Source organism: Corvus cornix, chromosome 18 (genome assembly GCF_000738735.6).
Source record: "Corvus cornix cornix isolate S_Up_H32 chromosome 18, ASM73873v5, whole genome shotgun sequence".
Taxonomy (NCBI): domain Eukaryota; kingdom Metazoa; phylum Chordata; class Aves; order Passeriformes; family Corvidae; genus Corvus; species Corvus cornix.
Window position 1 is genome coordinate 12,301,064 of NC_046347.1, and position 15,204 is coordinate 12,316,267.

General features: G+C 56.7%; 2 protein-coding genes across 5 annotated transcripts; both read right to left on the bottom strand.

Moving 5' to 3' along the window:
* Nucleotides 1–34: 34 nt before the first annotated feature.
* On the bottom strand, nt 35–7,929 carry MAFG (MAF bZIP transcription factor G). 4 transcript variants are annotated; one of them, XM_039562198.1, is made up of 4 exons: nt 7,382–7,589; nt 4,797–4,911; nt 4,040–4,101; nt 35–3,951 (listed from the first exon to the last, which is right to left on the bottom strand). In XM_039562198.1, the coding sequence occupies exons 3-4, from the start codon at nt 4,073–4,075 to the stop codon at nt 3,499–3,501; spliced, it is 489 nt and encodes a 162-aa protein (XP_039418132.1). In that variant the 5' UTR covers nt 4,076–4,101; nt 4,797–4,911; nt 7,382–7,589; the 3' UTR covers nt 35–3,498. The 4 variants fall into 4 exon arrangements, with proteins under 4 accessions (XP_039418132.1, XP_039418131.1, XP_039418133.1 ...); XM_039562197.1 differs by lacking the exons at nt 4,797–4,911; nt 7,382–7,589 and adding an exon at nt 7,847–7,929; XM_039562199.1 differs by lacking the exon at nt 4,797–4,911.
* A 2,228-nt stretch (nt 7,930–10,157) lies between these two features.
* On the bottom strand, nt 10,158–13,174 carry PYCR1 (pyrroline-5-carboxylate reductase 1). The gene is made up of 7 exons (XM_039562511.1): nt 13,014–13,174; nt 12,833–12,903; nt 12,558–12,737; nt 11,893–12,114; nt 11,335–11,427; nt 10,787–10,950; nt 10,158–10,688 (listed from the first exon to the last, which is right to left on the bottom strand). The coding sequence occupies exons 1-7, from the start codon at nt 13,078–13,080 to the stop codon at nt 10,538–10,540; spliced, it is 948 nt and encodes a 315-aa protein (XP_039418445.1). The 5' UTR covers nt 13,081–13,174; the 3' UTR covers nt 10,158–10,537.
* Nucleotides 13,175–15,204: the final 2,030 nt, after the last annotated feature.

Genomic DNA, 15,204 nt, shown 5'->3' on the forward strand with positions numbered 1-15,204 from the left:
GTGCCGGGCGGCCCCCCAAGGACGCGCAGGCGGCGGCTGTTGAAGCGGTTTATTGTCGCGTACAAAGGCGGCGGACACTGTACAGAATAAATAACGGCAATAACTTAGCAATAAATACCGCCTGCACCGAGCCCGGAGCCCTCTGGGTGACCCTTCTGTCCGCCAGCCCCGGCTCCGGCCGGGAGCGACTGTACACAATTCACAAGATACACAAATCCCGGGGGTGCCGGGGACGCTCCCCAGTCGGGCTGGCGCAGGACCCCTCCCCAGTCCCCCGGAACGGCACCAGGAAAAGGAGAAAGGAAACACGACACCCTTCACAGCAGGAAACCAAACGGACGAGCACCTCAGGAACAAGAATTGTCACACTTCAGAACACTATATACGAGAGAGAAGTCAGCGTGACGGCTCGGGCAAGGGTCGCCTCGCACGGGCACAGGAAGCCGGCTGGCAGGACACAGGACCCCCCGGAGCAGGACGGGAGACTCCTTGGACACTGCGGAAATACATCACTCGGGGTCCTACACTTCACTGAGAACAAAACCATAAGGAAGCAACGCTCAGGGGACCGTGGCCTCGCTGACATCCAGCCCGGCACCCGCAGAGCTTGTTTACCACACCGGCACCCTTCAGTCACGGCCTTGCACCTGCTCCTCCCTACACGACCTGTCCTCATTGAACACACAGGCCACTCGAAGCAGACCCGGGCTCCGAGCAAGGAGGGACAGTGCAGGGGAGGGGGAACGACGTCTGGTGCAAGTCAGCGCTGCTGCCAGCCCTGTTCTGCCTCACGACAGAGCAGCACCAGCCCGTGACCAGCAGCAGCACGGCTGCCACCTGGCAGGTGGGAAAGGACTGGACACTACCTGCCACAGAGCACAACAAAAAGCAAGTTCTCCATGGCTGCAGAGTTGCCCATCGTTGCCTGCTGTGTTGATGGGGCTCTCCTCACACCAGAGGCTCCAGTTGCGGAACCAAGCTCCTAACCAGCCCCATACACACATTGCCCGCTCCTCCAGCCCAGATCAGGACTCAGCTGTGTTCTGAAGGGCTCTGGCTGATTCAGTCTCAGGCTGGGTCTAGGAGGGGCAGGGTTGGGACTGATACCCCAGAACAACTGGATGCCTCTGTATTTTGTAAAATCTCACCTCTTCCAGTCACCACACAACCAGCTGGAAGACCAGAGCCTGCTGACTGCTGCGCAATGTGTGGCCTGTGTGGCAAATGGCTGGAAGTGGCACATCAGACACTTCAGTTAAGAGAAGAGAAAGTCCAGGGCTGGAAGGGGGAAGTCTTGAGGCAATGTTCTAACCTACTCCTCCTTTGGGAAATTTACTGGGAAAAGCATCCCAAACAACTCCCTAAACTCCCAATCAATCAGAGCAAAGCTCGTCTCAGGAAAATACCTGCTCCTCTCCTGCCACACTGCAGTTTTTCTCAGGCTGACCTGCTCCTCCGCTCAGGGGACAGCAGTATCAGTTCAGCGATGAGAAACATCCCCAAAACCTATCTAGGATGGCCATACCTCCCCACGAGACTGTGGCTTCACTTGTGTTATCCCAATCTGCCCCTTCCACTCAGATCTTCAGCAGCCAAGAGATCACATGGGCTTCCCCCTCATGTCCTGCTTCTCTGCAACTCAGTAAATCAGCTCCAGTCTTTGGGAAAGGGAGAGGAGAGTCAAAGTTTTTGTGGAAACAGAGCCTGGCCACAAACAGCTTCTCAGCTCTGTCACAGCTGTGAGTCTGAGCACTCTACTAACCCCCTGAGAAGCTGCCCCAGGAAGGACAGTGATCCTGCCACAGCTCACTGGCCAGCCATGCGTAGACACCAGGGACTAGCCAGTCCCATGTTGCCCCTCTTGTCGCAGACTTGCCCCTCTTGTTCAGGTGAGCCATAAGCACGACACAAGTTCTGACCACAGGATCTAATTCCAGAGATAAATCCCACCAGTCTTTTCCTGGACAAGCCTCCCTCATGTTACTTCTCTGATAGCTTTGCTGCATGAAGGGAAGTGCAGCATTTTTCCTCTCCAGATAACCAAGTTCACCTGGTGTTGGCTGCTCAGCAGGAGCTGCCTGTGCTCCTGCTGCACACCTCTGGGCAGGCATTGCTACCTCGCTGCACCAGCCAGCCATTCTTGTCTTCAAAAACAGCAGCACCTTTGCCTGTGCACCAGAACCCTTCTGGAGAATTCAGAGAGATTCCAACTCAATCTCTCAGTCGAGTTTAAGGAAAACAACAACAGTGTGAAATGACAGCACATGGCAAAGGCACCAGCACACCAGAGCGCTGCACGAGAGCTTGGGGAGCAGAGCGCCCAACACAAGGGGACATGACAGAAACTAGCAAGGTCAAGAATAAGTCACTTTTGGTACAATTGCAAAAAGATATCAAACAGGACTTGCCTCTTTTTTTGTCTTTTTCTAAGTTTTATAAATAAAGTCTGATAACTCTTTATAAAAACTAACCTCAGAGCCACAAACAGTTTGCGGGAGGTTCATGAGAAACTTTAAAATTATTTATTTATTAACTTTTAACTAGCAAAGTCTCTGAGAATATTTCCCCACTCATATGGTGAAATATTCTCGCCTTCTCAGGTAAAAAAGCTGACTATAAATACGCTCTCTCTTCTGTCCAATTTTAAACTTAGATAATTTAATAACTCTTAAAATGATGTTTCTCTCTTTAAATAAAGGGCTATTTAACCACATAAACTGGTTGTGTAAACCATCACACTAGAGACACTTGATACCCTCAAAACACGGGAACAACTAGTGATTTTGGTCTTGTTCAGTGCAACACATTAGGCACAAAACCGGCCTGCAGTCAACACAGTACCACTGCTCCCTTCTTCCCTCCCAGGGTGCTGGGGCCTGCAGGGCCTCAGGACCACAGCGACAGGACACAGCAGCATCGTCCTTCCCACCACTGCCAGTTTACACAGCTAACGTCATGGACGTCTGGGGGAAACCCACGGTTAGGGCACAGAGGCACACCTAGAAAGGAATAAAAACCTATGACACAGAACACCCCAACTGTAACTACAGGTACCAAAGGAGACAAAAGCAGCAGGTTCAGGCGCCAAGATGCACCACCTGGAAGAGTCATGAAATAAAGCCTTTGGAAGTGACCGAAAATTAGGGTTCCCAGCCCCCAGGAAGAGAGCTTTCCTCGGACCACCCCTCCACCCTTCCATCAGCCACGCTGCACAGACTTTCTTTGGGTAGAAAACCAAAATCTCACAGTCTGTCCCCAGGGCACCCAAGGGCTACAGACTGCTGGGTGGGAAGCTCTGTCTGCACAGGACAAGGGATGCATCACCACTGCTCATACCAATCTGGACACAACAAAATAAACTGGAGCAATCAGCGGGCCAGTCCTGGGCCAAGTCAAAGGAACCCGGACCCATGTGGGGAGGGCTTGTGCTTTGGGGATTCCAGGCTGGTTTTGTGCCTAACTGCCCTGCACAGACAAGCTCAGGCAATGCTCGCTTCACTAAGACCGGGAGTCCGTTTTGGATTTCACTATTGTGATGACACTAGTAGTAGCAACCTTGCCAGGGACGAGGGGCCCCATACTGGAAGTGAGAGGCCCCCGTGCAGGGGTCACGGGGCTCCGGGCCACGGTTCTGGCGAAGTTCTGGAGAGCCTCGTATTTGGAGCGGAGAGCATCGAGTTCCATTTTCATGCTGGCGTTCTCTGAGGCCAGCTTCTCCACTTCTTGCTGCAGCTCTGCCTTCTGCTTCTCCAGTTCCTCCTTCTGGGTAACGCGCTTCACTCTGCAGCTGGCTGCGTAACCCCGGTTCTTCAGCGTGCGCCGACGCTGCTTCAGCTGGATGATCTCCTCTTTTGACAGGCCCCGTAGATGCTGGTTCAGCTCTCGCACAGACATGGTCACCAGCTCCTCATCTGTCAAGCTGGTCCCATTCTCACCTGGCTCCCTCTTCACCTGGGAGAGAAGACAGCACACACTTGTGAAACCTGAGATGGATACCTATGCCCATCCCTGCACCCCTTTCCTCCACCTGCCACATTACCTTCAAGGCCTTGTTTCCTTTGTTGGGGGTCGTCATAACACGACAGCCTTGTCAGTTAGGTTCTGGAAGGGAAGGAAGGTCAAATTAGCACCCGGGACACAGCAGAGCCCACGGCATTCCTCTGACAGGGTCCAGCAGCAATGCCTCATGGTGCTGCTCCACATCCTGGTCCCCACTCACCCCCTCCTTGGAAGACACTCCACAAGCAGCCAGCTGAGCTGGACTAACAAGCAGCAGACTCTGTCCCTGAGCAGAAACTGCTGCCCTTCCACACCCCTGCTCCCATGGAGACTTTGTGGCAATGCTAGTGTTTCATTTATGGTGGGGAAAATTAAAAAACTAGGAGGAGTCAGAATACATGGAAGCCACATTTTTAAAAATAGCCTTGCAAGCAGCAGGCAGGGTCCAGAGCATGGCTGCTCCAGGTCAGTCATGCTGACTCAGCAGGCTGGCACTCTGCACCGCTTGCTCCCAGCCTCATCCTTGTCACTCCCAAGCAGGGCAGGTTACCTTAACATGCCCTTCCAACAGGTGCCCAAGCACAGCTCAGAAGCTCCCCAGTCCTACCAGACTCCAGATGCCCCCAAGGATGCAGCCAGTATAGTTCAGTAAGACATAACCCTAGGCAAGGGGTACAGGGGAAGCCTTGGACACACCGGAATTCCATCACAGATTTGGGCTGATGTCTCAGCAGACTTCACCTCTCCCGGTTACACAAAACTGACCCCAGTTGTAGGTCTCTTCTGTGAGAAAGTACCTGTCAATCCCTGGCTCAGAACCACCTTCTTCCTCCTTATCTTCAGAGCCAAGGTGTGCTCAGAAGAAAACAAAGATTAAAGGTGCTGAAAAACAGAGGAGAGCAGACTCCTTCCCTGCCGTGGAAGACAAGACTTCAGAACTGGTAAGAGCAATTCCCAGGCCTGCTTTACAGAAACTTATATGCCGGCTCCTGCTTCTGTCCCCACATACCTCCCCCCCTCAGGCTTTTCAGTTCAGAGGGCTACTACACTGCCCAAGGAATTGATCCACACAGAAACTACCTGACAGACATGGCTGTGCCTTGAGCAGCCCAAACTGCACTCCCCTCTCAGCCCATTCTGCACCCCCTCAGCCCTGGCCAGTATTCCTGTGCAGCCTACAGGTGCCTCTGTCCCTTTCATCTTGCAGGTTTCAAACAACAATTTTGTTTGTCCCTGCCTTACTCCCAGCAGGACTGATGTCCAGTTACAGACCAGAACGAAATGCACACATCAGCAAATATGTCTTTGTGCTCTTCCAGCAGCTGTGGCACAGGCTCCCTACAGCGCCTCTACAACCTACGGGAGGTGAACAGGGCTAGTAGTCCCCAGAACACCAGCAGAGATATTCCTGAAGCCTGCAGCCTGCCAGGAGCCGGGCTATTTATACCTAGAGGACAATGCTCCTTCCAACAAGATGTCTGCTACACCCGACCACACTGGCATAGACACGGTCATTTTGCTGCCCAGGGAAGGCAGCTGCAATGAGGCAGGACAGGCAGCATCTGAGCAACTGCTTCACAAAATCAATTCTTCCCGTCTTGCCAGACTGCTGTTTATTCCTTCTGTTCCGATGTGGTAAACAACACGTCTGCTAGGAAAAGGGGAGAGGTACGTGAAGAGCTGGAGAGACCAATAGCATGCCTCTGCAGCACTTTTGTGCCCCATCCTCTTGTGAGTGGAAGGAGTCAAGGGCAGGTATGGTCAGTGGGACCACGGGAATTTGCTTGCCTTGTGGCACTAAAGAATTTACTGCTGCTTGGCAAGCACACAGGCTGCCTTCATTACAGCAGACCCAAAACAAAACAAACAGGGCACATGCATGCTACATCAGGCAGGGCACTGGGAAGAGTGCTCCTCAGCAGGCTGGGGAATGGCTGGTGCTGGCAGAGCTAGACACAGCAGAGGCAGCTACTCATTCCTGCCTCTGCACTCTCTAACACAACACCCTCTCAGGCAGAAGCCTCTCACAAGAGCCATCAGAGCTGCAACAGGACTGTCCCCAGAAACCTGGTGATCCCATCTCTCCAAGGCACAGCAACACACAAGGCAGTCAGTAGAATGGGAAAAACAACCCAAAGAGTTGTTGGCTGTTTCCTGGGTCCTGTTTTAATCGGGCTGTTTGGCAGCTCACAAAGAGGACACCCAGAGAACTGGTGACATAACAGAGACCAAACTTCGCCTTACTCTCCAGACTGCTGATGGATCAACTTTTGATAGCTTCCTGAAGAAAGATCACACTGAAAAGTGCCAAACACTACGGCTGCAATGAAGAAACTGCAGTCTCGACACATTTCCCCAGAGCTCAAAAGGCCTGAACTCAGCACAAGCACAGCCAATTCTCCCCTCAGCTCAGCGGCAGCACACAGGAGCTGACAGCACCGCGCATGATTCAACACAGGCCCTTCTCCACGCTCCTGATGCAGAACCCTGCCACGAGCCCCGTGTAAACACGGTGACGTCACCCGCGCTGGCGGGCAGGCCTGGTGGGAGGCCCGTGGGCAGAGCAAGGGCTGTGCTCCCCACGGGCTCCACAGCACTGGCAGGCAGAGGAGTGGGGTTTGTCAGCAGCGATGGGGCACACTGCACGAGAACACTCTCTCCCAGCGTGAATTTCTCACACTGTTTATTCGCTTACTGGCAAATTAGCTCACACAGTCTCATCCAATGACTCCCCAAATTACCTATGTAGCCAAGAGAGTGCCTCTCCTGTGTTCCCCACCCTGGGAGTCCCCTGGTGAGCTCATCCAACCCTGAGCATTTCCACAGCAATTTTTCCCTCAAGGAATCTGCCCACCCAGCTGGTTTTAACTCTGCTCACACTGCTAAAGGAAAGGGCCAGCTCTGAGAGATCCCTTCCCACCCTTGGCAGTGCCCTCCTCCGACCACACAGCTCAAACCTCACATATCCCGGACAGCCAGAGACGTCCCCAAGCTCTGAACAGCGTGACCGACCCGTGCACAACACACACACACACAGACCCTCCTTGTTGGTCAAACGTTGCAGTCCCGCGGGAGCAGAAACCCACTCCACTCGGGGGACATTGCAGTGCCAAGTATCGGGCAGCCCCTACGGAACAGGGGCCAGAACCTCCCACCCGCACATCTTCAGCTACCAAGTAGACCGAGGACAGGGTACCGACTGCAGGCAGCGGAGCTGTCCTGCCTGGGGCCGAGCCTCTACTCTGGGAACTGGGCGAGACGCCCCGATGGCCCCTCACCCTCCCGGCCCTCTGGTCCTCGGGAGAAGAATCACAGACCACGGCGGCTGACCGGCGGGAGGGGGGGTGCCCGAGGCCCTGCCGGGGCCAGGTCGCACCCGTACCGGCGGAGCCTGAGCGCCTGAAGGTGCGGCGGGGTTGAGAAGGGTAGGCTCGGCCTGAGGGCAGCCGGCCTGCAACACGATCGGGGCAGTCGGCAACCGCGGGAGGGAGGGGCCAGATGCATCCGTGATGCCTACGGGTGGACCCGGGAGGCGGCGGGCGGGGCCGGGGACAGGCCCCGGGCCAGCGCCCCGCGCACCTGTTGCTCGGCCGCTAAGCGAGGCGCGGACGGGGCGGGGCGGGGCGGGGCGGGGCGGGGGCTGGGCGGCACCGGGCAGGCGCGACCCCGAAGCCCCGCCGTGAGTCAGCGATGGCGGCCCCTTTAGGCACCTGCCGACCCCGCGGCGGCCCCAGCCACCATCCCGGGCCCGCCGCGCCCGCCCCGCCCCGGCCCGCCCCTGGGACCGGCCCGCCCCGCCCTGCCCGATGCCAGGGCCGCGCCCGCCCTCGCAGCCGGTGGCGCTCACCTCCTGCCGGAGCCGCCGGGCCGGGCCGGGCCGGGCGGGGCGGGGAGGCCGCGCTGGGAGGGACCGGGACTCACAAGCCGCCACCGCCGCCGCCGCCGCCGCTCACGGACTCGTCACGTGATATTTGGGTCACGTGGCTCCATTCATGAAGCGCCCGGCGCAACCGCCCCGGGCCTTAAGGGGGCCGCGCGCTCTCCCCGGGGGTAACGAGGAGAGGCTGCGACCCCCCCGGCCCGGCCCGGCCCGGCCCGGCCCGGCTCGGCTCGGCTCGGCTCGGCTCGGCTCGGCTCGGCTCGGCGCCGTCTCCTTCCGCCGCCGCGGTCGAGTTCCCGTCCCGGAGCGAGCGCTGCCGCTCCACCAAAGTACTGGGTCGGCCGCGGGTCGGCTCCCGCCATCTCTGGCAGCAGTCTTCGGCCTCCTGCGGGTCTCCCCGGTGCACATTGCGCGTTTCAGAGCGCGCGGTCCCCCAGCCCGCACCGGTGGGGTCCTTAGCACCCTTGGAGCTGCACCCGCAGTCCCTCCGAGCCGCCGGCTCCGACAGCGCAGGCCCTGCCGCGGCTCTCTCGGCACGGGGCCGTGTGCGGCGAGCCCTGCCTGCAGCGTTAGGGCCGGGGCCGCTACCCTGCTCTGAAGCGCTGCTTTCCCAGGTCACTGGGAAAGCAGCCGGGCTCGCTCGAGGTATCTTCCCACCCGTTTTGCTACAACTCCGGGTCCATGACACACACACTGGTGCCTACTGTGTTTGCTGCCATGCTACAGGCAAAGCAGGGAGGACAAGATGAGCATACCAGAGAAGGGCGAAGGGCAAGTGGAAGGTGCCACAATAAAATGGGCAGACGGGTTAAGGAGAAACCATGCTCCGTAGGAGAGCAGAAGGAGCTTAGCTAGGCTCGGATCCAGCAGCAGCACTACTGCTCTCTGCTCTGTGCACAGGCGATGTGACCACAAGCCTTGCAGGGCCCTTGTAGCCCCCGATAGGCTGGTTTCCATCTGCTGTGGTGGCCAGCTCAGTTACAGGTCTATAACCACCTAGGAAGTTAATCTATAGCTCTGTCTCTCTGGGAGTACCCAGGGGCAACCTCTACATCTCCCTGCAGAAGGGCTCAATCTCAGGCATCCATTCATTCTGCATCCCACTTTTTCAGCCAAGTGGGAACTCTTTCTACAACACTACCTTGCATTTTTGTGTCAGCCAGTACTTCATCTGTCTGACTTCCAGCTTGGCCTGTCTGCTGTGCAGGTATTACAGATCCTGAGCAGGAAAGGGAGGAACATATGGCACCCAAGGACTCCTGACCTAGTGGCCACCGGCAGTGGCAAGAGATACACCCAGTCAAAATAGCTGGGATTAGCCACAGCTCTCATCAGAGAAGCAGTTTTTTATGTAAAGAGGGAAGAGGAGTAACCATCTGTCACACTTATAGGGTCATACCTTGCTAGCAGCCAAAAGCCTAACACTAAAAATGCTTTACCGTCACCAGCACCTCAGAGACAGAAGGAAATGTAAACACTCACTACCCCTCCAGCTGCCAAACCACCCAAGCAAGGCCAGCAGTAAAGGAGGGGCAGTGAGAGGCCATGGTTCCCCAAACCAGACTGAGCAGAGAGAAGGGGTGGCCGCTGGAGAGAAAAGGAGCATGGTCCACTGTTCACGCCATATGTCTCTCAAAGTGGTGGGAGATCAGGCAGAGGCATTGGGTCCATTCCAAGAAGTGACTTTGGGCCCAGCCCCTGATGTACCACGCAGCATGGTGTTTGTGTGGCAGCATCTGCTCTAGCTAATAACAACAGTGGCAGGACATAAGGTCTGACAGCAGATGCAAGATAGGGCCAGAGGGGATCAAACCTTTGAAACAAAAAGTTCTGAAACATCTTTAAAAAATTTTCTGCATGGGGCACACAAACACTGCTTGAGTCCTGGAAGTACCCAAATTCTTCTTCTGGACAAATGATTTCCTTGACAAAGCTCTGATGAGACTATCTCCCCAGCCCAAGAAAACAGCAGTGCCAGGGACAGCTCACACCAACCCCACTACAGGTTAAAGACCCTCTGCTACAGCACTGCCCTACAGCTGTTGTAAGCCACAAGCCTGGTACAGGGGACACCAACATTCAGAGTGAATGCTTTTCCTTAGACAAAAGAGAAATAACACAGAGGACACTAACGGTTGTGGCTTAGGAATGGTATTCCTCATATTAGTGTTCCCACTGAAATACTCAAAACCACACACTGCTCACTCACTCCCCTCCTGTCCCTCTCCCCCTGTGGCAGGCTGGAGAGGAGAACTGGAGGCACAAAAGGTAAAGATCATGGTTTGCGATACGAACAATTTACTGGAAACAGTAATGAGATAAGAAAACGAATAATAACAGCAACAATATTAAAAAGAGTGTAGAAGAGACGTGAATGATTCATACATGATTGCTCACCACGCGTAACATAATGTTACCCCCACCGCTCATTTCATGCAACCAACCAGAAAGGACTCCTTCTCCCCATCCCTCTTCAGCCCCTCTCCCCTGCCACAAACCCTCCCCTCTCAACTTCTCCCCCTAGCCTTTGCCCATGTACATGATGTATAGAATAACCAGGGTCCTGGCTGTGCCATTCCTGGCTACTGCAAAAATTAACCCTGTCCTGGCCGCAACCAGGACACTGATATTCAGCACTGCCAGAATACAGTAGTCCGGTCAGTTCTTCTTGCTCTTGTGGGTGAACAGACTAACTTTGCTAGCAGATGCCACAGACAGAGAGGGAGACTCCAGCTTCACCTTGTCCAGCAAAGTTTTCTTTATGGCTGCCGGGGAAATCCTCTCTTGGTCTGCCAAATGCTGCAGCTCCCTACAATGGGGTAGTAGGAGAGGCAGACATAGAAAAAAGAAGATGGGGAGGTTGGGGGACAAGTTTTGCAAGCTTTTTAGGACTTCCTAGGTGCCCACCTTGTCCGGATACAGGAAGCCTCCACAGCATTGATGAGGAGTGAGCGAAAGCCACCACTCTCCAGGAAGTGCAGGGCATGGATAGTGGCTCCCCCGGGCGAGCAGACATTGTCCTTCAGCTGACCGGGATGCTGCTCAGATTCTAACAGCATTTTGGCAGCACCCTGTAGCAAGGAAAACACCTGCCAGAGCTCTGGCTGAGGAAGCCACTGTCACACACTCCTGTTCTCCACTGCACAGAGCAGCACCAACATTCACAGCAGGCAAACCTAGGCTCCTGCACACTGCCAAAACACTTTCCAGAGCTGATGAAGCCTGCAAAGGAGCAGAGTTTCCCAGGCCCCAGCTCCCACACCACCACGAGTGCCAGCAGATTGCTGTAGCTACTTCCTACAGCCCCCACCAGGAACCTGTGTGCAGTCAAACCAAACATGTTCTTTAAAGTAGATTCTGTGAGAGGACCAAGATAATTTCAAACTGTGATGTGAAGATTCCTCTGCACAGAGCAAGCACAGACTCAGATTTGTTATGAAGGAGGTAATACTGACCAGCAAAGCCTGTGCTCCAAGTCGAACTGCCAGCCTCCGGGGAAGGCCCATCTTTACTCCTCCATCCGCAAGAGCATCCAGGGCAGTGAATGCCTGAGACCAGAGAGGAAGAAGGTGACTGAAAGACTCTGCTCCAGGACTGGTAAGTCTCAGGGAGGAGAGAATCCAGGGCTTCAGGATCGTGCTGTAACTCTTATGGACTTGACAAAAGCCTCCCCCTTTACTGCATGGATGCCATGCCAGGCTTCCCTCCCACTAGTTCCAGCTCTGGAGTGGGGGGAATGGGAGAAATTCTGCTTCTGCATCATGCAAACTGCAGGCCCAAGTTTTGCAACATGGACATGTGGACACCGCACGCTGGCTATGGACTTCAGACTCATCTGACTGGTAACAAAATTTACATGCTGTCCCAAACTGGACACATGGACTACATATCCCATTGCAAATGTGGGTGATAGGAAAAACAAAAAATGACAAGCTGAAGTTGCACAGACTTTATGGCAGGCAAAGCCAACTGCTCTCCCCAAGACTGCCACTAGCTGAGGAAATAGCACGTACATACGCAGGGCCACTGCCACTGAGTCCCGTTACAGCATCAATGAGATCCTCTTCCACCTCAGTGCAGAAGCCCACACTGGCCATCAGTTGTTCCAAGAGCTTCCCATCTTCCACATCCGCATGAGTTCCAGTGGCATAGACCGTAGCACCTTCCCGGACAATCACAGGGGTGTTGGTCATGCACCTGATCACTTTTGGTGTGGGGCAGAAGGTAGAGAGTTTCTTAGGGCAGAAAATCATTGGAGATAGAAAGTAAAAAAAGAAAGAAGGGAGAAAAATGAGCTTTAGTGCATATTTTTCATCAATGGACTGTCCAGGAAACAGTATCCCAAAGGCCTCAATCCCAGATCAACCCACAGATCTCCAAAACAGCTCCTGCAGACACTTAGCATAAGATCTGCAGAAATTCAGGGCAGATGACCCACTGCTGTTGAGAGAAACATTATCGGACAGCAACTCATGTGAGGAAAGAGCTGGATAAAACCTCTAATAGCATTTTCTGATGAAGACAGCAAAGGTGACTGAAAACAACAAGTTGGCTGCTGCTGCTGCGTGACTTTAGTCCTGAGTAGCACAAGTAACATCTGTTCCTTGCATCGGCTCCTGGGGGCCAGAGGAGTGGAAGCAGCTCATGGCCGGCCTTGCACGGCCCGGTCCCCTCTCACCTTCTCGATAGAGTTGATGGTGACGCCGGCCGCGCAGGAGACCACGATGTGCCGGGCCTCGATGTCGGGGCCCACCTCCTCCAGGATGAAGGGGATGATGGGTGGCTTCACGGCCAGGAAGAGGACATCGCTGCTCTTCACCGTGTCCTTGTTGCTCACCGTGAAGTTCACTCCCATTTTCTGCAGCGGTTTGGAGAGAAACGGGACCGCTCAGGCCCGGGGCGGTCCGGGAGGGGAGCGCCGCCACCCGGCCCTCGCTACCCGGCCGCACTCACCCGCAGCCCGCTCACGGTCGGCAGGTCAGTGTCCGGGGAGCTCGCCGTGATCTTGTGCGCAGCCAGGACCCCTGCGAACGACACAGCGTGTCAGCCCGAGGGATCGGCAACACCCGCCCCGTGCCCACCTAACCCCATGAAGCCCCCGGGCCAGGGCGAAGGCGAACTGCCCCACGCCCACCTGCCGCCGTGAAGCCGCGGGCCAGAGCGAAGGCAAGCTGCCCCGCGCCGATGAACCCCACGCTCATGGCCCGTGCCGTGCGGCCCCACCAGACCCAGACCCAGACCCGGACCCGGACCCGCCGCCGTCCACGTGGCCGCGCCCGCACGGAGGCGAGGCGGCGCGGGGGACGTCGGCGCGCAGCCAATCGGCGGGCGGTGGGACGGGGCAGCGCCGGCCCTCCGACCACTCAGCGCTCGGGGGCGGGGACAATGGCGCAGCCCTCGCCAGCTATTGGGGCAACCGACCCTGAGTGTTGCATCATTCGCCGCCTGCGGGGCCGACGGGAGCAGTCGGGAGCCGTCGGCCGCCCCGCCCCGCCCCGCCCCGCTCCCGGCCCGGCCCAGCCCGCCCCGCCCCGCCCCGCCCCGCTCCCGGCCCGCCCCGCCCCGCCCCGCTCCCGGCCCGGCCCACTCCCGCCCCGCCCCGCCCCGCCCCGCTCCCGGCCCGGCCCGGCCCGGCCCACTCCCGCCCCGCCCCGCCCCGCCCCGCCCCGCCCCACCCCGCCTTACGCCGCCAGGCGGCGCTGTGCTCCCGGCGGAGCCCCGTGGGAGAGTCGGGCGGGAGCGGGGCGGGGCGGGAGCGGGCGGGGCGGGAGCGGGGCGGGAGCGGGGCGGGAGCGGGGCGGGCCGGGCCGGGCCGGGCCGGGAGCGGGACGGGAGCGGGACGGGAGCGGGACGGGAGCGGAGCGGGACGGGAGCGGGGCGGGGCGGGGCGGGGCGGGGCGGGGCGGGAGCGGAGCGGGCCGGGCCGGGCCGGGCAGCGCCGACAGCCGCTTGCTGGCGTTGCCGCGCCAGCACCGCCCTCCGTGAGCCCGGTCACCCCCGGCCACCCTCCCCGCGGAGAGGGGGACCCCCGCGGGGCCAGGGCGCAGCGGGCGCCAGAAGAGACTCTTGGTCCCCGTGTGCTGGCTCTGCTCGGGTCTCCTCCCCGCCACTTCTCCGCCTCGGCCGGCCCGGGACGCTCCGGTGCGCAGTCCCGCCTCCCTGGGCGGGCCCATACGCGACCCTGCCGGTCCTGCGGGGAGCGGTCTTGCGGAGAGCGGCCCAGCGGCCGCTGGTGCCAGAGCGGCGGTACCTCGTGCTTTGGGATTGCCCGTAGGTTTCCCGAGGGATTTCCCTGCACGTGAACGGGGAGGGAGTTTCCGTCGCCCGATTCCCATCCGGGCCCGGGCGCAGTGCGGCCTCCCGCCGTGCCCCGAGGACCGAGGGTGGCCTCCATCAGAGCCTTGCGGCCCTGGGCTGTGGAGAGACCGGGCCGGTGTGGAGTGTTCCTGTAAAACCCAGGCAGCAGGCAGTGCTTTTTTTCCTAAATATCATATTACCTCACTGGCTTCATTTTTACTTTTTTCTTGCTCCTTTATTGACAGAAATAAATCTCAGTGGGGTTTTTTTGTTGATAAATGTTCCTAAATGCTGTCTTCTGGGGATACCAAACCTCAGGCTTCCAAAAGAGAAGGGAAAAACCAAACCCAACCCATTAACGATTCAGATTTTAATCTAGCCAGGCTGGAATCCTCTGGGTGCTGTCTAGACTGGCTGCAGCCACAAGTCCGTAATTAAGGAACACACATACATCCTAACATTAGTTTACCAAAAAAGGTTGGGAATGGTTGGCGACTGGGGAAACCTGGTTCATGGTGAGCTACTTGATCATCATCTATTTATTAAAGGGGTCAATACACTCTGGAAATGAAGGGGGTTTGGTGAACTGAATCATGACAGAGCTGTTTGGTAAATCCTGCTGAGCAGATATCAGATGTTCTCTGTCCTGGATTGGGCAATCTCATAGTTTCCAATGGTTGGGGAGTGTTTTAACCACTGAAGCATGAGGTTTTGATTTTTTTTTAAATTTTTTTTTTTCTCCTAAAAGAGAGGATTGTTGTCCACACAATCTTTTTTTGCCATTTTGACCATGTTCACATTTTTTGCTCAGTCTTTGGCTGGCAGATGAGAAAGCTAAATCTGAACACACTGTTCTTGGCAATGACTTGTGTTTCCACTCTTCCAGTCAGTGGGATCATGATTTCCATGTTGAATTTGCTTTCCCCTTATTGTGAAGGCACTCAGTTTTGCCCTCATTGTTTCCCAGGTACTGGTTTCTCTCTGGCCCTTTGTCCCTGACTCAGTGTAAGATGCATCAACTCATGGCA